The following is a 24963-nucleotide window of genomic DNA, read 5'->3' as shown; positions in this document are numbered from 1 at the left end:
AAATTTCATGAATCAGAATATCTAGGCTCATGGGGTGTTGCCCAACTCAATAAGGCATGATGGATATGTGGTTTATTGTGCAAGCATCTTTATATACTATTTTTAGGCTCTCTTAATTGAGATCATATGCTTGATCATATTCATAATGATCTTGACATTGAAGATTCTGATTGAGGGTAATTGGCAACAGATAGCTATATCTGTTGAAAGTCTAATTACTAGCTTATAATTTCAGCAGAGAATTATCAAACACAAAATGTTTGGTTAACTAAAGGAGCAAGTAAGAGGCCTCAAAATACCTGCCTAGTGCCTATTTCTATTACTTTCCCCTCTATGTTATGGGCTAGTTATTTTATGTTTTAATCTATTTATCTATTTATTTTGCTTTATGGAGAAATCATGTTGGGCTTTAATTTATGAGCTATATGTAGTCCTTAATACTGATGGCATTCATGAGACTTTACAACGAGTGGGATTCTTTTTGCATTCATTTATCAGACATTTCTTTTACATTTATGAATGTGATCATGTTTTCAATGTGATGGATTACTCAAAAAAGTCAATATAGTAGATTTTTTTATATGTTACTGAAAAGTACTTGGTGTGCCTTTGAAATTCTTTCAGCTTAAGAGTGTCCTCGGGGGCCAAGCATTAAGTTGTGCTTCATATCAATCCATATTTCTATATTTCTACCTTTTTACTGCTGTGCTACAGAACATATTGGAATCCCTTATTGCTTACAAATCACTTTAAAGGTAAATTGTTGCTCCTAACCTTCTGTGACTAGTTAGCATTATTTCTAAGAACTAGTGCCTTTGTCTCAGACAGTAACCTTAGGCTTTTTATTTAACATTGCAGTTTACAACCTGCCTTCTAATGGTAGTATAATTCGACGACTGTATCTTAGTGTTGTGCAGAGAGACATGGGAGCAGTCAGTGGTTATGTAATGCTATTTGAATATAGTCTGAAAATCTTCACATGCATTACCACAGTGCATAATGCACACAGATCCCTTTTGCAAATACGTATTTATAGGCCAATGAAAGCAGCACTGAGCTGATTTTAAGAAAATGGAAACAAGCTGAAATCATTACAGCTTGATATGTTGATATTTCCACATTTGTTTCTGGGCATGCATGAGACATGAGTAGAACATGCATTAGTAATGCCTCACTGAAAAACCACACTTTGATTGTGTGTTGCTTTCATGTGCCAGCATTTCCTGAGCTTTGTTGTTGGACATAGCCAAAGAATTAACAGATATATAACTGAGCTCTCCGATGATATCCAGATATACAGTGTTTCAGTCCTGGACAGAATTCTGAATGAAGGTTTTGCAGTTGAGCAATTGTGTGTCCCGGTACTGTTACTATGTTTGGGTTGCCAATACAAATGAAATAGTTTTTACCTTGCTTGTAACATGAGTGTTTAATATAACAGACTGGCCTTAGTCTCAATAGCTTGACTGGATATATTTTCTAACTGAAAGTCATATTTAAATTAATTGTTGTGCATTTTAAGGAAGAAAAAAAGAGTGCTGCCACTGAACCCTCTTGCTACAAATATAACAACTTCTACCTTTTGCATATATTTACTTGTGGTGTTATAACATCAGAGTAAGATGTAGTGCATTTTCTCATCTGCTTTTAGTAGGCAATCAGCTGCCACTTGCTCTAATAATTTGTAGTAAGACCTGCGACAGATACTGTAAAGGAAGTCTGAGATTCTGGAGAGATGATGTAATAAGAACAAATGGCCCATGGACTACTGCTGGACTGCCTTGAAGGTCCAAACCATACATCTAACACTCAGCAATGAAGCACTGCTGCTTATTAATGACTCTTATTAGATCACTTCTCTTAATCCCATACTAACAACCACCTTGTCAGAAGTCCGCATCTCAAACCCTGTTTATTTAAGCACTTTTACTGGACACATTGAGTACACTTTATCTTCTAGTCACTTGTCTGCCTGATACCACAAATGAAAGTACCCCATTTGGTCAATTTCAAGAATAACCAAAGAGAGTGCTATATATAACGGAACATTATTCCTGTATTAGTTTTCACATTCATGGCATTTCCAAAATTTGTGCACAATACATGCTGGCATTAAAAATACTCATGCTAGAAGGCAACCTTAGCTTCCCTTGTCTATTACTAAAAGTCACACACACACACACACACACACACACACACACACACACACACACACACACACACACACACACACAAAACATACTATCAAGGAAGGTACTGAGGACCAGTACCATAAATGTGGGAAGAATCAGAGTAAGGTCATTATATTGCAGAGTCATATCTCAACCTCAGTCTATCCACAGAGTTTGTGCCTGATGCATGGAGAGTGGCTAATGTGAGTCCCATAACAAAGATGGCCAATCTATGGACCCAGGTAATTAAGGCTCATGCCTTATATGCAAAGCAGTACAACATAACATAGCAGCACTCTTTTATGGTGATGTAAGGAACTTAATTGATCTAGTCACCAGTTTAGTATTGTGATGGCGAGTTTCTATCTCATGAACCTAGTAATTTTTTGAAAAGTTTACAGAGGCTATGGTCAGTGGTCATTCAGTCCATGCAACTTATCTTAACTTTGAAAAGGCTTTTAACATTACTACCCATGCTGGCATGATTGAAGATTTATAAAAAAACTTAATTTAAACCTCTGCATTGTCCATTGTACTGCAAACTGGTTATCTAATAAATACTGAGTTGTGAAATTTGTTGATACGTTCTATGCATACAAAATTGTAACAAGCGGAACACAGTGACCAGTGCTGGGCCCTCTCCTGTTTAGCAGTTATTTTGCAAGCATTGAAGAAAATATCCTAGACATGTGTTTGACCAACTTTGCCAGTGACTGCAAGATGGGCATTATATTATCTGCTCATCCACTGATACTAAACCACTCCTTTCAGTAAATGCTGTAATATGCACATTCCTGGTTAAATTAAAAGTAGCATAGTATTGTTTAGCCAAAAAAAATGCTGCCACCTTGCTTTATAAATGGTGCTCTTCTTTAGATAGACACAGTCATAAGACCCAGCTCTCTTTAGCCCATAAAATCCTTTACAAACCTACCAGCACCTGTATACTCACGACTCTCATTAGCCCTTATTGTAATCTCAAAAGTCTGCATTCCTCTAACAAGCTTCTAATATCTACCTGTAAATCCAACAACTTAGCAGGCGATTCCTTGTTCTCCAACACAATTGGAAAAGCCTGGAACTCCCTTCCTTCCAACCTCACTGCTCTCTCCACTCTTCCCAGCTTTAAATCCCAACTCACAACTCCCCTCCTAACTCACTGGCTCTGCCCCTGCTCTAACCCTGACTAGCTAGCATTCTGCTCCTAGAACTCTCACTTATCTTGCTTCTAATCTTATCAAAAACTTACTACTAATTTCAAATTTGCTTTTTTTCCCCTTTAATGTTCTTATTTTTGCTTATTGTAGACCCTGTAAAAAACATTTTTTTCTTCTCTGAACTATAAGTGTAACTTTTTTTTACTGTTAAATGCTTTTAATGAATAATGCTCAATGTTTATTGTACCTCACTTGGAGCTCTTCTCCCTGGGCCTCTGCTGAAAATGGGCATGAATCCAGTTGGACCAGCCCGGTCAACAAATGTAAAATAAAAATATATAAATAAAGACCTGAACACTTATATGGACAGTTCTCATTTAACAATCATGTTTTCATCATAGTCACAAAATTATTTTCTCTGCCCCAGTTAATTTCAAACAGAATATCATCAAGATCCAAAGAAGTCATTGTACCACTATGCTTGTGAGATTCATCACTGAATACATTGCTTCCTTTGGTATGTACAAATTCAGGCATGTCACTCAGCTGTAAAGACCCAAACGATTTCTAAAAAGGAAATGAATGGCCTTCAATCCTTCAGATGGCATAATGGATTAGCCTTACTCTCCCTCAACTTGGTAGCCTACCATCTGCTCCAAGGTGACCAGTGATTCCATTTTTGAGACATAAAATGCCCAATGCTGTTTGCCTCCTATTTCTTTGCAAAACCAGTGCTCTGTGAGGTCATACTCTAAGGACCTAAAGTACACCATACCAACAAGTAATTAAGATTTGTTGGAAGGATAGGTTCCTAACTCAATGCATTCCTAGTTTTTGTACAAGTTACCACTACAGGTCAAACAAAGCACTGCTTTGGCTACTGCTAAGGCTAGTCTTGATGACTGTACAAATAATCACATATTTATAACACAATTATCATGCATCACCTGACTCATTTTGGAGATAAAGATGAACACCATTATGTGTTTGGAAAATATGGCAAAAACTATTTGTGTTTGTTTACTTGGGAGGGTGGCCTAATGGTTAAGGTGTTTGCCTTAAAAACACAATGTGCAGGGTTTGAATCTCACAGGGGATAATTGCCTAGGCTTAAAATGGCTTGCAAGGGCAATTAGCCTAGTATGAATCTATGAACCTATGAACTTAAAGGTGTAAACATAATGGCATTATTTCAGATCAAAAAGAGTATAATTTGTACATAAATTTATGTATTAGTTGGCTATTTTCTGAGTCAAAAATTATGGCATTAAAAATGAATTAAAATCAATATGCAGCCATTCCTTTGTTTTCAAAGGCAAGATCCTAGTCTACTGTGTTTTATAAATAATAATGCCAGTAATATTTGCTGACAATTTCTATTTTTAGATATAGTCCATGAGTAACAAATTATTTTCATTCAAAGAGCATCATGGGTATAAGAAGGGATTTGGAATGTTCATCCTCCCTACATCTTTCATAATCCCCAGCTTATGCTGGAACACTCCATACCGAATAAACATCATCTTATTTTTACTGACTTTGAAAAATGTACTGTAGGATAGAAGAGTGGAAGTAGAAATTGTTTTATGACTTCCAGCACCTGCCACAGATCTGAGTAAAAGCCCTTGTGTGTGCATTTTTACAGGTAGGTGCTAAATCCTGACAGCTTCCAGCAATGGGGGCTTGCATGGGAACTAGACGTCAAGTGATCAGAAGTGATGTCATTTTTCAAGCTATCCCAGAGGTAATATTTTAGATATTATTTTGAGAAGCCTCTTAGTGAGACTGAGCATTCTGTATTCTGTCTTGGGCCTGACAACAATGACTATTCACCACCTCATCTGTATTAGATTCAATCAGGAATATAGTGAGGCTTAGTTAAGATATTGTTTTTTATTTGTCTAAGTCTGCCCTTCAATATTTTAAATATTTCCTGTGATTTTGAACTCTGTCACTATGAATAGATATTTGGTATTGTTATTTTATTATTTATTATTAAATATATTTAAACATTTCATTGTGGCTGATCTTTGTAGAAATTAAGTTTTGGGAGTATTTGCATATTTAGTTGGTGACACTGTGCGGACCACTCCTAATAGTCTTGCTATTGGCCAAACTACCATTTGTATTAATATTAATTTCACTCAGTATATTCAGTACCCTAGTAAGAGCCTTAAGGTAGCTGGCAGGAGTGTTTGGTGCCAGTGTTAACTACCTTATAGTCTGGGCAGAAGGGGACATAGCAAGTAAACCTGTGCCAGCCTTTGCCGTGTGTGTGTGTGTGTGTGTGTGTGTGTGTGTGTGTGTGTGTGTGTGTGTGTGTGTGTGTGTGTGTGTATAAATCAAGTCTCAAAGACTGTGTGTGTCAGCTACTTGGGCAGGGACACGAAGCACTGGATGGACAGAGAGGGTGCTGCAGGTCTTTGCTTGTGCACTCAGATGAGATCTCAACTCTATAGCTGTGCCAGTGGAGAGTAATACTCAGGATCTTGAGAAAGAGGGAGAAGCCAGCCCCAGACTGACTATATTCCCTATGTGCTCTTAAGGGAAAGTGTGCTTGATTGTGCTTGATGCAGAAAGCTACATCTGGAGATAGTGTGTGTACCTGTTATCCTCTCAGTGAACATTCCCCCACAGGTGTCAGGGGTGAGGATTGAGGCTCCTTTATTACTGGCCCAGAGGTTAGTGTGGCATCACATTATCCAGGAATAAATATATGTTTAGTTCCTCTCCTCTCTTGGTATTCTTGTATATAAAATGCTTTCAATCACGTTAGTCACTGATTCCAGGTATAGCAAAAAGAGAATGAGTAACAATGGTTAATTTTTACATATCCCTTATGATAGTTGTAATGTTAGAGAAATTCCTCCATATGTCATAGAATGAACCATAGAGTGCTAATGAAACAGTGCTATTAACTCTGCAATGTCATTCAAGAATCCAAAAGCTAACGACACTCTAGTTGAGTAAAACAGCTTTTGTTTTTGCATTAACAGTTACTGTTACTTATCCTGATTTTTGTGTGCCACTTTCATTAACAACCATCTTTTTAAAATATTATCAAATGACTGCCTTAAAATCTGCATTGATTATTTAGAATCATCTCTAATATATATTTCACTAAAGACACTAATGTAATACACATGCACAACCTGCAGTCATGAGCCAAGCACTAACAAAAACCAAGGAACTGTATTCCAAACTAATAACTAAAAAGAGAATTCCTAGTATGAATCGCCATCCACTTTTTTGTAAAATGAAAACAAACCGGCAGTAACACATACTGGCTTAGCTCTTTCATCCCAAAAATACATTGGGACTTCTTCAGAACACTGAAGTTAAAAATACACAAGTTTAAATATCATTCATCGTTGAGGTCATCCATTAGCTCTAATTACTTCTTAAAGCTCTATCTCCCAAAATACATTGTTTATTTTACCTATTAATTAAAATTATATAAATTTACAAAACCATATAAAAATAGATAACTGATAAACACTACTCACACACCATGAATAAATATATTTATACATATTTAAAATGCTAACTGTTTAAGTTTAAATACTGTCAATGGATACAGTCTCATTTAACCACAGAAACGTCTCTACTGCAGTAGTCTATTGCCATCTTAATTCCAGTGCTTCTAATTTCAGTTTTTTCACTTTCCAAATATGTTTGCACTGTGAACATATACCACATCTATACATACTCGTTTTGTTACCCCTGTGGTATCCCAAGTTAGCTATATGAGTAGTGATTTTTCAGGGTCTGGATTTTATGGATTTAATAATCTACAGGGAGAGTTCACTTGTGAATTTCCAGAACAGTAACCAGACAGTGATTTTTAGTAACTAGATCACACAAAAAGTTTTACAAAGACCACTAGTATGCTCTTTTGAACTGTCAAGAAGATCTCCAAAAACATGTAGCCATAGGATGTTGGTTTGCCATCTTCTGGCATAGTTGAAACTATCCAGCTATTTAAATATCTATGCCCATTGTTAGACCCTATCCTTTCATTCAGTAAATGTGGGATAAACTTTCAACAAACTGTCAACATTGACATCCCTCTGTTATCCATTAACTGAATTTCTAATTGCTGAAACAAAAATCAAACTATTGAGTTATGTTCTGTTATGCACACTGGAAGACATACTTATAATACTTATAGAAAATCCATTCATAACATTCAAACACTTAAAAAATGTTAGGAATAAAATAGCCATAGTCATCCTAGTTGTACTAAGTAGCAGGATTTTCTGATTAACATTTGCTACATGATGATCAAAGAGGGAACTGTCGGCAGAAGTACCCAGGTGTGTGTCCGACATGCTTTTCATTTTATAAATGCATGTTTTCTATACTGTACGTTGTTGAACTTTTATTTTCTGAAAGAAACAATACTGTACTTGTTAGATTTCAGTTTAATCCCATTTTCTATACACCAGGTATTAACTAAAGTAAACTTTTTTGAAGGTTGCACATTTCTATACAGTTACACCCAGTTTGCAGTTGTCTAGTAATTTAGTTAACTAGAGGTCCTAGTTATTTTTGAGATGAGAGAAATGGATGCCAAACTGGAAAAAACCCAGCACAGAAGCTAATGCAACTCCACTGGTTACTTTAGCATAATTTGAAGAAGCATCTGCCATTCAAACTGTGTAGGGTCCGTCTTTCAGCCAGTTGACAATCCATCTTTCGATATAAGGATCTATGTTTAAGGATGACAGCCTCCTTATAATTACAGCATGAGGTATGGTATCAAATGCTTTGGTTAGTTCAGGGCAAGCTGTATGAATTAACAAGGTTTAAAAGACATGATCTTCCTTTGATGATGGCATATTGGTGGGGATAAGGCTTAATGAGACTGTTAACATGATAATGACATCAGTTACGGTACGGTCCATAGCTTTACTGATCACACTCCTAAGGTCTCTGACTCCCAGGATCAGTGATAGGGCCACCCTTGTGGAGTGGAATCACTACAGCAGCAGTGTGGCATGAGATCTGTACATAGCTTGTTGCTAGGCTTAGGTGGAACAGTTTAAGGAGGAGTTAACAAGAGCCTGTTTGAGGCAGTTTAACAAACACCAAGTTGTGTTATCAGGACCTGTGGAGGAAGCATTTTTGTTTTTTGGTAACACCATAAGGACTTGTTCTTTCATAATTATGGAAGGTTAAGGGTATCTGAGACTAGTCTTATAGGAGCAAATGTTTTGTGAGTGACGTTTGTAGAGAACTTGCTTGCTAGTATATTTGCAATGTCATTTGGGTCAGCTTGGAGAGTCCCATTAAGGAGAAGTTTGTTATTCCTTAGTTTTCTAACATAGCTTAAGGATTTGTAGTTATTCACTGATTGTCAAGCTAATATCTGTTCACAAGTTACTTTACTGGTCTTGAAAGTGTTTTTCATTTTCTTTTTTTCTGTCCTCATTCAGAGGAGTTTGCACCTTGCTGAACAGTTTAAGAAAGGTTATTTTTTTTCTTGTTATAATTTTGTTTTTTATTCCATGGCTGGGGAGGTATTTTAAAAATTTGCACTGTATTTGGCTAATCTATGCATTGGTCTAAGTTGGCATAAAGCATATCAATGAAGCTGGCTGGTGTGTCATTGTTAACAGTAGTTACACCATGTTTAAATGTAGAAATTTCATCATATAATTGAATATTGTTTACGATTTTGAATTTCTTAAATATGGAGATGTTTGTTACAGGGTGGGGGTTATATGTTTGACAGTAAAGTCACAAGTTTATGGTCTGAATTAAATGGAGGAGTTACTAGGGGAATGGAAAAAGTAGGGACAATGTTAATGAGGACAGAGCCAGAATATTTTGGCATGTAGTTGGTTTGCTAACTATTTGATCCATGGAATTTATTTTCATCAAATTCAGAAATATCTGGATAGACTGTACTTTAGAGGTGCAGGTGCTCCAGTCTATTGCTGGGTTGTTGATGTCATCTATGATTATGAAGTTATTGTTTATATTACTTCCTTCTAAAACTTCCAGGAGTCTAACTTGATCAACTAGAGACATGCAGGACATTCTGTCATATGCTGGTAGCTTGTCTTGCCCATGGTAAACTCAAGTTCTTGGAGCTCATTTTGTGGGTTTCCGGACATCAGTCTAGATGAGATGTGGCCCTTGACAAAACTGGAACCACAACTGCAGTTTTCACCAGGCCTGAATGTATAGGAAGTTCAAAACCAGTTATGGAAAGAGTGCTTTCTTTGCATTTAACTACATATGTATGTACTTGTTCTAAATGCAGGGATACCTCAAGATTAGGCAATTTGTTGTTGAGACTACGAGCATTGAGAAGAGCCAACTTAATGAGGTCCAATTTATTATTTGAAGCATTTGCAAGGCTGGGATGTACAACAGATGACTTTGCCTTGACAGGGCACTATGGTGACAGCAAGGACTTCTGCCAGTATGCAGAAGTTCTTAAATTAGAGATACGGGCCATCTTTTGTAGAATACATAGGATTATTTATCATCTCATCCCCAGCAGATGCATAGTGTTTCTGCTAGAATCACATCACCTGTTAAGCCAGTTGTTAAAGCTGATTATTTTTTATTTTTACCTGGGTATCATTCATGGTGAAGGAAGGATTCCACTCAGGACCAGAGACTTATGTGCATCCATCACATGCCTAGAGAGTTCTGACATATCTCTGTGCATGTTGTCAGGGTTTTGTACACTCAGGAACTGCATGAATTCATTAAATATAAATATTTTGAAAACTGAATAAATGTGTCTCATACTTGCAGCTTTTGTTACCTTATAAAATCCTATGCTTAACATAACATTTCCTGCTCACTAATACCACTATGAATTGTATTATTTCAGTGCGGTATTGAGTAAGAATAATTTTCTCTTCGCAGTTGGTTTTTTGCTGTGCCATGTTGGGCTGAACTCTAACCCACAGCAGCAGGACCTATGGAAAGCAGGCCTGAAGTGCAGTCTGTGTGTCACACTCATACGGGATGAAGTTCTCTTTATCCACAAGGTCACAGAAGATTTCTTTGTTAATCTAAAAGGGTAAGGTCTACCAAATTAGTTCTATTCATTCCTTTCATTATCACAGAGGATTTATTTGTTAATCTAAAAGAGTAAGGTCTATCCAAATTAGTTCTATTCATTCATTTCATTATTTGCTGATTTGTGTTTTCTTTGTTGAATTAGTGATGGCAGTTGGGTTTTATTGGGTAAACATTTGATATGTTGGGACCTGCTAGAATAAGTCCTAAAACAAGGAGGCTGAATGACTGAAAAAGCAGACTTTCATATTCTAAGTCTGAGATGGCCATTTCTTGGAATATTCCCTTATCTCTTTGGTATGGCGATCTTGGAGTTGGTGACTGACATGTTAAATTATATCACTTATCAATTAACCACAGACTAGTGAGCCAGTTCATTTAAACAGGCTCAAACCAACAACATCTTCTTCCATGCAGACTAGACCCCCCCCCCCATATCCCTCACTTTCCCTGTACCCCTATTACTAATATAACTTCCTCTGAAACTCTCAGTGATAAGAGAATTAATGTTGTTGGCTGAAACCCATTTGAATGAAAGGGTTCACTGAAATGTTGCTCAGAGTAAGGCAAAACATACCATTTTATAACTGCTGCTGCAGCCTGTGCTAGTGTTAATAGTCTTCTGGGGGGGCCACATTCTTGGACACGTTCCAAGTCAACAAAGGTACTTTAGGGGGAACAGGCAAATTTTAAAAGACAGTCCTAAGTAAACACCAGCCACCATAGCCGACCCCTCTATCCTACTGTGAGAATTAGCAGAAGCAATCATTCTCAAGGAAGACGTAGATGGTTTCAATGACGCATACTGAAGCAATGGGGGTGGAAGGGTGTGCTGAAGGCACTTTAATCAGATAAGGATGTTATAGGCCTGCTGAGCTGAAAAGTTTGAATAACAAGTAGAGATCTTTTCAAATCAGCATTTGAATTTGGGCTATGAGGATCAATATTTAAAAAATGACTGCTTGAAGGTACTGGTAATTTTTATGCATGTCTGCAGATTATTTATGGCTATTATTGTCACATTACTGTGCCTTCGTTGAAGGTTGGGCGTCGAGCTGGCAACTCAGGACTGTAAAAACCTACTGCCAATCATTAGCGGACCAGAGTTCCGCTCTGGCGACCTCTAACCGGGAAAAGCCAAAAGACAAACAACAACAACAACATTGTCACATTACCCACCGTCTATCAATTTACAAATAAACTTTACCTGTACGATGATGATTATTAGCATATAGACCAGCTAAAGGCAGTAATTACATGCTAAAAAAGTCAATTTGCCCAAAGGATGGAAGAAAAATAGGAAATGATATAAAGAGATTAATGGTACTATGGTATCATAAGTCAGCGATTACACAGCAAGCAGCAGCAAATTTAGAAAAAAAGGAGTTTAATGAGACCAGAAAGCTAATTTAACTGTTTCTTTATTTGTTTGCATTTGTTAATTGGGTAGATTAGCTTGTCCAAAGATATTTTTCTTTCACAACCATGGCAAAATGTATGGCAAATTATGTAAGAGCAAACAATATATGTGCGAAAGCAAGCAATACAACTATTTTTAGAGCATAGATACAGCAGTACATATGAAATGTGTTCACAAAGATCTAGAAGGGAAATTCTGCATTTGAAATAAGACATGAAGATGGGACTAAAACATGTTAAACATAACACTAAACATTATGTATTTTGAGATTTTTCTCTATTGTAAGCTTTTGTTTGAGGCAGGGCTGGAGTTTGGTATTGTATTTGTAGAGCTCCGTGGGTTCCGTGGGGTGTATGTGCATTTTGTGCTGAAAGCCCACTTTTCTCATCCCTGATGGTTGTTAGTGGTTGATTTAGACTTATTCCATCCTCCATTTGCTTCAAAATCATCTTCAACTGTGAGCAGGTTTTATTTAGCTTTTTCTGTGCTCTTAGCATTTGTTTTAGTTAGGAATATAGCTTAATATTTTAGGTATAAATATTTCAATATACCTTGATATATCTAACGTTACAGCTGCTTGCAGGGGTGTATCTAGTATTGGAAACATCCTTTCTACTCCCTGGTGTTGCTTAGCCCACCCATATCATGCCTTCAAAATGAGAAATGAGTTGTGACCATGACTGGCACAAGCCAATCAGCCACGCTCTTGCCTTTGATGGAAATATATGTGTCACTGCATCTGCATTCATGTTGGTGTGTGGCAGAGGGGTGATTTTAAAATATTTAAAATAATAAGTGTTTCAGCAGCACTTAAATCTTACTTGTGTCTTGATTTTGGTATTCTGCACTAACAGAGGTAAAATTATCACTCCACTTGCTTTAAACTGCCAAAAGCAGTACCAAATTTCCTATACATCTATTTTCTTCAAAGTTTGTGAACATAATATGTTGGAAATTGAAGCTACTGCAGAATGTAAGTCTACCAGTAGGATTCAGAGAATTTTGCTCCATCCATGCTAATTGCCAAATCTGGGTTGGTCAGTTGGTGTGATGGACAGACATTCCTATTCAGAGAAATGAAAAGCTTCATTAGTGTTTCATCACCATGTGTCACAAAAGGAACTCTGCACTGTCAGACGAGCCTTTGCTAGTGTTCTCCCTAGCAGTTCATGTAACATGTTAACAAAGGCATCCCCTACATTCATGCAGACCAGTGCAAAGCCACACACACACACACACACACACACACACACACACACACACACACACACACACACACACACACACACACACACACACACCCATCCGGCCTCACTCATTCTCCTGCAGATATGCACAGTCACACACACTGACACTCACCACAACCCCCGTGGCTTTGCTGGACTTGCTTGCACTGTAAGTTCTCCCATAAGAGTGAATAGGTGGCCACCATCTTTTGATGACATTGATTTTTTTCCTCCCAGAGTAAAATTTTACTGAGCAGAGTAATTCTTTAAATCATTTGGCCAAACTGGGAGCCATGGATATTTCCATGGGAGAACACACAGTTAATTAGCATTAAATACTCTCCCAGACTGCTGAATTAGGATGTCATTTTGCCCATAAGACCTCTGTTTGTTCTAAGACTTTCTACAAGGACAAAACCTAAGAGGTAGAGTGGTCTAAGAATTGGAAAGGCTTAGTGTGGTGCATAAACCTGCTAAGGTAAGGCTTCAACAACTCATTAACCCTTTCTAAATCCCAAGTGTATATTCATCAGTGTGGTGGAAATATGATGATTTATTACTGTTTCCTGCATTTCTATGTACCTTTTAACTCAAAAAAAACAAAAAAAATCCTTGTTCTCCCGCCTTTTCTCAACTAGTTTAGACCAGTATACAGGCTTTGCTGTATTCTGGGCTGTGGTGTAGTTCCTGTGTTGTCCATTGCCTTACTTGGATAGAAGGAAGTTTCTTTGCTCACCAGTGGGAGTGGGGAGCCTTGAGCAGCCTATCTGTCCCTGAAGGAGTGACCTCAGCACAAGAGCTTGTAGTAATTGGTCGTTTTGGACCATTCCCAGCTCTTTTGAAGTTCCCTGTTTAAAATCCACCTCTGAGCATTTTTTCTGACTATACTACTCAGAAACAGCTCCTCGTGGTCCTGCAGAGTGATGCTAGCAGCAGAGAACTGAGAAAAGCGACTACTTTCCTGATCTAAGTATTTTTTTTGCTGTTTTACCTGAGAGACCTTCTTTTTCTTACTTTGAACAAGTTTAAACTGCTTTATTACCTGTCTTTTGCATTGTACATTATCTGCACTTAAGTTACAGTTGGTCGAAAATTTGTTTGTTAACTTTAACTGTTGAGGCTGCCCACTAAAGTGCGCTAGCCTGTGTAATTGATTTATTACTGTTTCCTGCATTTCTGTGTACTTTTTAACTCAAAAAAACAAAAAACCAAAAAAAATCCTTGTTTTCCCGCCTTTTCTCGACTAGTTTAGACCAGTATACAGGCTTTGCTGTATTCTGGACTGTGGTGTAGTTCCTGTGTTGTCCATTGCCTTACTTGGATAGAAGGATGTTTCTTTGCTCACCAGTGGGAATGGGGAGCCTTGAGCAGCCTATCTGTCCCTGAAGGAGTGACCTCAACACAAGAGCTTGTAGTAATTGGTCATTTTGGACCATTTCCAGCTCTTTTGAAGTTCCCTGTTTAAAACCCACCCCTGAGCGTTTTTTCTGGCTATACTACTCAGAAACAGCTCCTCGTGGTCCTGCAGAGTGGTGCTAGCAGCAGAGAACTGAGAAAAGCGACTACTTTCCTGATCTAAGTATTTTTTTGCTGTTTTACCTGACAGACCTTCTTTTTCTTACTTTGAACAAGTTTAAACTGCTTTATTACCTGTTTTTTTGCATTGTACATTATCTGCACTTAAGTTACAGTTGGTCGAAAGTTTGTTTGTTAACTATAACTGTTGAGGCTGCCCACTAAAGTGTGCTAGCCTGTGTAATTGATTTTATTACTGTTTCCTGCATTTCTGTGTACTTTTTAACTCAAAAAAACAAAAAAACAAAAAAAATCCTTGTTTTCCCACCTTTTCTTGACTAGTTTAGACCAGTATACAGGCTTTGCTGTATTCTGGACTGTGGTGTGGTTTCTGTGTTGTCCATTGCCTTACTTGGATAGAAGGACATTTCTTTGCTCACCAGTGGGAGTGGGGAGCCTTGAGCAGCCTATCTGTCCCTGAAGGAGTGACCTCAGCACAAGAGCTTGTAGTAATTGGTCATTTTGGACCATTTCCAGCTCTTTTGAAGTTCCCTGTTTAAAATCCGCATTTGCGCAGCTTTGCTCGATTGTGCGCATAGCGCAGCACCGGTTAAACAGGCTTAAAGTATTCCTGGCTTCACCAAGTCTGCACTTCAATTTTTCCCTTAAGAAAGCTCTACTTTCAACAAAATCAGTCTATTCGCTATATTATAAGCCTAGCACTTGCTCCTAAAACATTTCTTTCAAGTGAAGCAACCTTAAACTAACGTAAGCACTACATCTACCTACAACCCGTGGTAATACCCACTTCCCTTCAAAGTCCTCTCTGACCCAGTTTCACATCACTCCCTTATACTATTCTGGCATGTCGAGTGGTATATTACTGACGTCCTCTCCAGTTCAGCTAGTTAATCTAGGAATCCTGAGACAATGTTACAATTGTCTCATGTACACAGACAACCCTCTCCTCCTCCCAACAAACACAAAGACATGTGAGAGATGCAACTATATAGCCAAACTGGAGGCTAAACTCTCTCAACACAGAACTAGCAAGATCAGACATGAGGAGAAGGTAACCACACACACACAACAAACCCAGTCTCACATAAACCAACCACAACTGCAAACCAAACACATAAAAACACAAATACATACTCGGAGGCTCTAATAAAAAACTTACCAAAACAACAGAGGCTCCCAAAGCAGACACCCAAGAAAACACCACCTTAAAACACTGCACATGCAACACATAGTACACAAAGTCAGTGTGCCAAACAATCACAGCCCTTAAGGTGAAACACCATGCCGGATAAACTAGTAACAGGTGACTCTATAGTCAGACACACTGACGTTCCACTTACCAGGCTGAACAAAGAGAGGGTAACAGTGAGCTGCCTGTCAGGTGCTAGGATCCACCACATAACACAAGCACTCAGGTCACTCCAAAGCAAGTACAAATATGACTCCGTCATTGTCCATGCCGGCGCGAATGACCTGAAACGTACCTCCTTGGACTACATGAAAAGAAACACAGAGGAGCTCTCTGATTATGTAGCCCAGGCCGGTATGACCCTGACCCTGAGCAGCATCTTGCCCTCACCAAGAATGATGCCACAATACAAAGACAAGATGATCAGCTTTAATAATTGGCTCAATTACTGGTGTCATTCTAGGGGGATCCAATGTCTGTCTGCTTGGGATGACATGCTGGACACGCCACGCTGCTTCGCAAGGGATGGCTTGCACCTGTCACCACTGGGCTTCCAGATATTGGCTAAGGCTCTTGCCACCTCCATAGTACCTTTTTTAGGCAAGACTCAAAAGAAAAACCCACCACCTTAGAAAACAAAAAAGGAAAAAAACTAAGGGTAATGCTGCTCAACGCCAGAAGTCTAAATCTCAAGATGCAGGCTCTCGAAGCACTACTCAGTATGGAGAGCATCGATGTCTGTGCAGTAATTAAAACCTGGTTCAAGGCTCCTGAGAGCACCCCAGCCCTACCAGGTTATACCTCGTATCATGCATTCCGGCCCCAAAACTTGGGCCGAACCACAAAAGGAGGGGGAGTGTCCATATTCATTAAAGACACCCACACCTCCAGGTTAGTGGCAATGCACGAAGCATCGGAGACCATCCATGTGCAACTAACCGTAGGCAAAACTGCTATACAACTTGTAGCATGCTACAGACCACCCTCTCGATCTCAGGAACTCCATTCAGCCTTCCTGAAGACACTGGAGGATATGAATGTCTCACCAAATACCATCATATTGGGAGACTTCAACTACCCAAATATAGACTGGGTGCATTATTCAAGTCCCAACACCCTAGCCCAAAGGTTCCTGGAATTCATCAACTCAAATGCGATGGAACAACTAGTCACCTCCCCCACAAGGGGAAATAATATACTTGACCTGATCATCACAAACATGGGGACAAAATGCTCAACACCGGAAGTATACCCCTCACTAGTGAGATCAGACCACAAACTAATAACTCTAGATATTCATATCCCACCTCCACCCCCAGCACAAAAGACCACAGTGAGAAACTTCTCAAAAGCCGACTTTACACTCCTTAGAACTGAAATGGTATCCTTCAAGCCCCCTGGGCCAGTGGAAACCACATCCCACACTGCTGAATCCTTCACAAATGCTTTCTACGGACATCTCCAAGAATGCATGGATCATGCAATCCCAAATAAAACCAAGACCCTTTCCACCAAAGGCAGGCGTCCTATCTGGTGGACCCCAGCCATAAACAAACTTTATAACAAGAGAAGGAAGCTACTGCAAGACAGAGCAAAATCCCATAAAGGGAAGGCATTTCTGATCAGCACTAGCAAAAAACTACGTCCGCTCATAAAATCATCAAAGGCCAACTTTGAGAGAAAAATCGCTAAGGACTCTAAAGATAACCACAAGGCCTTCTTCAGTTATGTTAGAAACCTGGGCGAAAACCCTCAGATATGCCCAGAGTTAGTTCATAACGGCAAGAAATACACTGAACCCACAGCTATTGCCAACATACTGGCAGACAGGTTCAGTGCAAATTTCTCCCCTCCCTCTCACCCAAAAGATGAAATATTTATCCCAGCTGAATGCAACCTCCCTGACATCTCAGATGTCCAGGTGAGAGCTGCTCTCAGCAAAGCTAAAAATACAGCATCTATGGGACCAGATGGTGTCTCGGGTTGCATGCTACGTGAACTCCTAGAGGAGCTAAACCCACACATAAGAATGCTGTTTAATCTTAGTCTTACTACAGGATATGTCCTTGAACACTGGCGTACAGCAACAGTGGTCCCACTCCACAAAGGTGGCACCTCTACAGACCCTGAAAACTACCACCCCATAAGCTTGACCAGCCTGGTCTGCAAAGCTATGGAAAGGATCATTATGGAACTCATAAACAAAGACATCGAGGACCTACAGACAATTGACCCTACCCAATTCGGCTTTGTAAAAGGCAGATCCTGCCTTTTAAACCTGGTGGACTTTTTTGAAACAGTCACTAGAGCCATCGATGAAGGCAAAGCAGTTCATATAGCCTACCTTGACCTGGCAAAAGCCTTCGACACAATACCCCACTCAGGCATCATAGACAAGCTCAACAGCTTAAATGTAAACCTGTATGTCACAAGATGGGTTGCAAACTGGCTGAAGGACAGAACCCACAAAGTCAGAATAGCTGGAGCTATGTCAGATTCTAAGCCAGTCACAAGTGGAGTCCCACAGGGCTCTGTCTTGGGACCCCTCTTGTTCGGCATTTATTTCTCAGATGTGCAGGCAAACATAGGGGGGTTGTGGCTAACAAAGTTCGCAGATGACTGCAAACTAGGCGCCATAGTCGATACACCAGCTGACACATGCATCCTTCAGAAGGGCCTTACAGAAACAGACGACTGGTGCCAGAGTCATGGCCTTAAACTAAATGCCAAAAAATGTATAGTCATCCCCTTTGGGGAAAAACAAAGTACCCACAAATTACCACATAGGTGGTAACTCATTAAGTACGGAAAAAGTAATCAGAGACCTGGGGACCCAAGTTGACAGTGACCTCTCATTTGACAGCCACGTCGCCAAAGTGGTTAGAAAGACCTTCTACCTTACCCACCTTATCATGAAGGGATTCACATCCAGATCAAAGGATGTCATTGTACCCCTGTATTCCTCCCTTATCAGACCTATGATTGAGTACAATGCCCCATTTGGTATGTACCTCAACTAGCACCTGCAGCAGCTGGAGAGACCCTAAAAGTACCTCACCAAGAGGATCAAGGGTCTCCAACATATGTCATATGCTGCCAGACTAAAGAAGCTCCAGCTCTATTCAGTAGCATACCGCCTGCTCAGAGGTGATCTGTGCCTGACGTACAAGGCCATGTCCAATCCGGAATTAATGGACATGCTCCACCTCAAAAAATCCAAATCCATCAGAGCCACGAGAGCTAAAGATCTAAACCTCAGCGCAAATGTGAATATGACATGCTGGAGGGACAGATTCATAACACAGAGGCTTCCCGCACTCTGGAACAGGATCCCAGTCCATGTTAGGCAGAGCCCCTCACTGACTCTCTTCAAGAGAAATCTTGACGAGTGGATGGGTGATCGTAGGTTTACCCCGGGGGTCATCTCTGTGTCATTACTAGACACAGAGGCACAGTAAACTAAATTTAATTTGTACACTTTTGTATCATTGCATGGGGTGGCAAAAGCCACATACACTATGGCTAGGCTTATAAATGCCCTAGGGCAGATAGCCTAGTACTATACTATGAAACTATATAACAAAAATGAAATGCATACTGCAATTTGTTATTATTTGTTTGTAAGTTTCACTGTTGGAGGTTGCACTAAAGTACATTACTGTTTTATTGTAATGTTATTAATCATTTTAAGAAAAGGCTGACATGATACAGTGCAAATTTCAAGGAACCTTTTTCTGATCTCTGCTATTTTACACTTTTTATTGTATAGATGCTTTAAATAAGTTCACTTTAGTTGCTTTATTACAGCATAGATTTATTTTGTTATGTAAAGATTTTATCAATTATCCTAAAATGTAGGAGTTCAACAAAACTAGTGTTTTAACTAGAGAAAACTAAGGGATTTCAGATGTTCTGTGAACAGAAAAGTGAATAATACTGAATAAAGATTCATAGTAGGAAGGCACCAGAGGTAATGAAGGAGTTCTTGGATTTTAGTAATTATGAAAAATAATAATTAATAAGATCAATAAAATGGACAAAGCTAGAAGTAATAAACAAGGATATCTGGACAAGGAACCACTGATTGAACAAAATGTGTTAAATATAGAAGGTGAGTTGAACAGAAGTAATGGAGAATTGCATGAGACAGGACGAAACAAGGAAGTTCTGAACAATAAGGAAATAATATCAGGCAGTTATGAAAATGCTTTATTTGAGATACAGTACAACAAACGCTCTGGCTGATAATGGCAGCAACTCCTATAGATTTACATGACACTTATCATAAAGCTAAGAAAAGCCGATCAATAATAGCTACAATGGAAAGGAAAATAATTCAAAGAGGAAATAAGCGTGGAGAGGAATGAATTACTTCTGGTGAATTTCAGGAAGGCGTTCCGGTGAATTCCTCTGGATGTGAAGTGCATACAGTTCGTGTAGTACAAGCTTTATCAGAGGGAATTTGGTCAATAGGTCAGAGATGGCCTGTTACAGATCAGGAAAGAAGAATACAAACGTTAGTATTGTAGTCATTTTGAGAAACAGAGGCACAGCAGACTGCTGCATATAAATACTTTATTCATTACATTTTTACTGAGTTAATAAATAAAATAGCACAAAATTGTACTGAGAGAAATGCCTACCTTTTAGAGTGGGCACTGGATGTGCTATAAGTCGTAGATGAGGGTTGCTGCCCAAAGGTGAAAGTGCTGCGCATTTTTGCATTTAGTTTGACCTCCCCTGCACTGTACATCATTGTTTTTTAAGGACTAACTTTTGCTGAATCACTTTTTTTATCATTGGGAGAATGGATATTGATATCCAGGTTGCAATCATTGAAGAATTTGGTTAGCCATAGGTCAGAGCTTGTGGAACTGGGGTCAGGAATGTGTATGCCATAACACTAATGATAATATAACACACATAAGGGAAACAGAGCAGGCAGCACAGGCCAAAGTTCCTAAGCAACCAGTTTTTAACTTTAATAGTCATGAAGTACTTGAATCCGCTGGAAAAGGAAATGCAAAAGAGAATAACCTCCAGAAAGTAGAAATCTTAAGAAAACAAAAGGTATGAACTAAAGGAGTAGATCTAGTAAAGTGAAAGGCATAACAAAGGTGTAAGGGAAATTATTGGTAGTATGTATTTTGATAACACACTCATTAAAAAGGATTTGAGACAAATGACTGTTGCCCTCACCTATGTCTCTGAAGTGATTTCCTTGCACCAGCTGCCATCCAGGCAAAAGTTAAGTGCTTATGCTTAAAAAATCACTGTTCTAACAAATATTTAAGTGATTGACAGCTGACTTTTTTTGTACATTTATCTGCATTTAAGTCAAACTACTGCATTAGTTCAAACTGTCTTGCTGTTTTCTGATTGTTTGTAAAAGTTGTTTTGTGGTAGCATTACACTCTCAAGCAATCTGTTTTTGTGTTTTTACATTAAGAGCACTAGGATGTTCCATCTAATGGAAGTAGGTGGTAGCCTTGTCAATATGGCTTGAGAAATACATAGCAAAGCTGTAAGTCTAGTTGTTTTATTGGCCAGAGGACGTACAAGCCAGTTTCCTGTGTTTTAAGTACCCACCTAAATTTGGTGCCACTGCTCATCACACAGCAGTTGTTGTTAGTGCCCTGTATAGAGACAGACATCCAGAAACCAAATTTTCTCTATAAAACTACCTATGAAAGTACACCAGTAAATTGGTGTGTGTAGGGCAACTGCTTTGCCATTGGGTAGCACAGAGAAGCTAGTTTGCACATTGAGGAGCACTCCTCCTTGAATGTAGTGTTATGTAGCCTGGTCTAGTCTTTTCTTCAGAATTACCCAAAATAAACCCACTATTAACCCCTCATTCACACCACCCTTATAGTTCACCCAGTAAAGGACCTGACATCATGGATATGCGCTTTCCCAATTTCTCCACAGCCAGTTTGTTGGATATGGATATCTTGAGACAATGTAACAATTTTCAGTAACAACTATTTAACCTTCAAAGAAACACAGTAAACAAGATATATAATTTCTATGCAGGCAAAGCTTGCATGTATAAGCACACAGAATGACAATCTGGTTGCGAGAAACACACACTACGCCCACCACACATAGTATGCACCCACACATAGACCTGCTTATGGTGTGGCACTTAAATGTAATCTTCCTAAACTCCAAAGAGCTCCCACACATTCCACCTGCAAAAATTATCCTCAGCAAACTTGGGAGCACTTAACAGTAACAATTCTGAACACTATACATGCAGACACACCCAGTGGAGCCTCGCCCACCAAGCACAAAAGGTAAGTCAGTACACTACCCAGGACTCTAGTCATATGGGATTCCATTGTATGACATACTGGTGCCCCACTCACCAGGCTGAACAAGCATTGAATAGTGATCATTGCCTAAACAGGGGCAAGGATCCACCAAGTTACACACACACTTTAGGCACTGCACCACAGCTACCAGCATGATTCAATCATAATCTGTAAAGGTGTAAATGACCTGAGACATATCTCACTAGACTATATGAAGATACATTATGGAATTTCATTACTGTGTCACAGGGTGGTATGTGCCCAGCAGTGAGCAGCATTCTACCTGCACCAAGGATGATGCCATAATAAGAACAAAAGATGATTGACTTTAATAATTGGCTTAATTTCTGTTGACATTCTATGGAGATACAATATCTGTCAGCAGGGGAGGACATAGTTAACAAACTATGTTGCTTTGCCAAGGATCCTCTGCATCCTATCCCTTCGAGGCTTTTGAATTTTGGCTAAAACATTGTCCTCCCCCATAAAGCCTTTCTTAGGCAAAGCATCCAACACAGCAAAACCCACCCAAGGAAATCTAACAGTATTACTGCCCAATGCCAGGAGTTTAAACAAGAAGCTCCACTCCAGCCAAACTCTCCTTACCCTGTAGAATGTAGACATTTATGCAGTTACCAAGGCATGATTTAATGCCACAGAGACCACCATAGCAGTACAAGGCTTTAGTGCCTTCCACAAATTAAGACCAGCAACTGTGCAGGCAGGGACAAAATGTGGCAACGTCTCGGTCAACATCACAAACAAGCATACCTCTAGTTTGGTTAAATGGTATGACACACTGGGATTCTTTCACATCTAAATTCCATTGTCAAGGCTTCTATCTTTGCAGAACCCATACAGCAGTTACAAGTCACCTCAGATCTTCCTTTCTCCATCTTCAAGAAAAAGAAAAGGAAATCCAGTAGGGAGTGTTTGAGAATCAGGTTGGCTCCTTCTTTGGTTCACCTTCCAATGTGTGATGCCGGTAGTGCTGTGTCCACTGTCCAGACTTAGTTTCTCTGACTTATCATTTTCGCTGGTTCCCCTCTGTTGTGGCATCTGCAGACAGTGAGGACCAGAAGCTAGACACATCAACTACAACTGTAAGGATGTCCTCTGCAAACAATGGTAACCACTCTTATCAGTCTCAGGGGAAGGGGTAAGTGATGGTCCACCACACAGCCACAAAAGAGAACCTGATCCCGGGAAAGTCCTTCTTTGGGCCTTGGGGTCAATCTTTTTCCAGACAGTCCCCGAGGAAAAGAAAACAAAAAAAATTAAAATCATAACTTCTGGTCTTTCAGATTTTATGGAGAGGAAAACTTGCTTGAATTTGCTAGGGAATTAATTTCTGCTTTCAATTTAACAAACTCCTCTTCTAACAGAAAAATCACAAAAAGACCAAGTTGGACTGCCACGAGTAGTGATAAAAAATGTTTAATCCAGGTGCAGAGAATAAAAAGTAGATGAGCGCTTTCGCGTACCTACATCGTACGCTTCATCAGATCTAATCCCTCTCTTTCTGACTGATTTTGGTCAGATGAGCATTGATTAGAGAGAACATTATGCTTCAGTGATTTCTTCATAAGCTGGAGATTCTGATGCTGAGGAGTGTGTTGCTTTAGATTTCCCCTACAGAAGACCTATCTTTTTCTGCAAAATATCTAAAATAAGAGAGGTATTTCAATTGGAACTAAATGAAATTTCTATTTCTCAGCAAAAGTATTATAATTACAAGTGCTTCTGATCAGTCATGAGAAGATTTGTTTGGTTACATTTTCAAAATCTACCAGAAGATGTTAAAACTGCGATTTTAAATTCAGTCCTGGGCAAGGAAGTACTATGTAGCTCTTCTTCAGCAGAGGCTCTTAAGAGATTTGATGAGGGGGGAAGGATGATACATGGGGTAATCCACATATTCCAGTCTACCTTTTTAAAGCAACGTTTTTCCCACATTGTCTCCTTTTTCAAACAGTAATTTAAGCAACAACAGTGATAGCAAACAGGATTTTAAAAAGGAACTGCAAGGACACACACACATATACCCACACATATACATACACACACACACACACACACACACATACACACATACACACACATACACACACACACACACACAAACATACACACACACACACACACACACACACACACACACACACACACACACACACACACACACACACACACATACACATACACATACACATACACATACACATACACATACACATACACACACACACATACACACACACATACATACACACACACACACACACACACACACACACACACACACACACACACACACACACACACACACTCTCGAGTGCATGTGCACGCACACACTGGCATTCTCTGTGGCAGCAGATTATTTCAGACAAATGGATTCTGAAAGTAATTCAACAGGGGGATACATGGCAATGACAGCCCCTCCCTAGCTTTCATGGATTCCAACTTGTATAGTAAACCAAATTTTTTTAATTTCCTCCATCTCTGGAAAAATGTTATCTCAAGGTGCCATAGAAACATTGCCTTCCTTATAACTGGCCAAAAATTTTATTTAAGGATTTCTTTGCTACCAAAGAGAGAAGATATTTGCAGGCCTTGTCATAGTCCCAAAGTTCAAAATCGTATCTGTTCAGACTTCATTACATGTTATCTCTTTTCTAACTTTTATGGTAAAGCTAGATTTAAACTATGCCTACCATTACATTCCCATCAGATCTCTATTTCACTTCAGACAATCTACTGCTCCAAAGACATTTACAAAGTGTTTTGCTTCAGTAATTGCTTATTGCAGTCATGTAGTCATTCATACGTTTCCATATTTGGATGATTATTGACTCTTTTTTTCATTTTTCAAGAGTCCTTGACAAGTATTCAGAAGCTGACAA

General features: G+C 39.1%; 1 protein-coding gene across 2 annotated transcripts in view; it reads left to right on the top strand.

Moving 5' to 3' along the window:
- NCKAP1L (NCK associated protein 1 like) overlaps nucleotides 1-24963 on the top strand; it is a 1498172-nt gene that overhangs the window by 428710 nt on the left and 1044499 nt on the right. For both annotated transcript variants that reach the window (XM_044083976.1, XM_044083975.1), the window contains one exon: nucleotides 10217-10373. In XM_044083976.1, the coding sequence (XP_043939911.1) occupies nucleotides 10217-10373 (157 nt within the window). The remainder of the gene's footprint in view (nucleotides 1-10216; nucleotides 10374-24963) is intronic.

The sequence above is a fragment of the Protopterus annectens genome, chromosome 9.part0 (genome assembly GCF_019279795.1).
Source record: "Protopterus annectens isolate FY-2018-M chromosome 9.part0, PAN1.0, whole genome shotgun sequence".
Taxonomy (NCBI): Eukaryota; Metazoa; Chordata; order Ceratodontiformes; family Protopteridae; genus Protopterus; species Protopterus annectens.
Note: the sequence above shows the minus strand (reverse complement) of the source record. Positions and strands in the feature narration are given on the sequence as shown.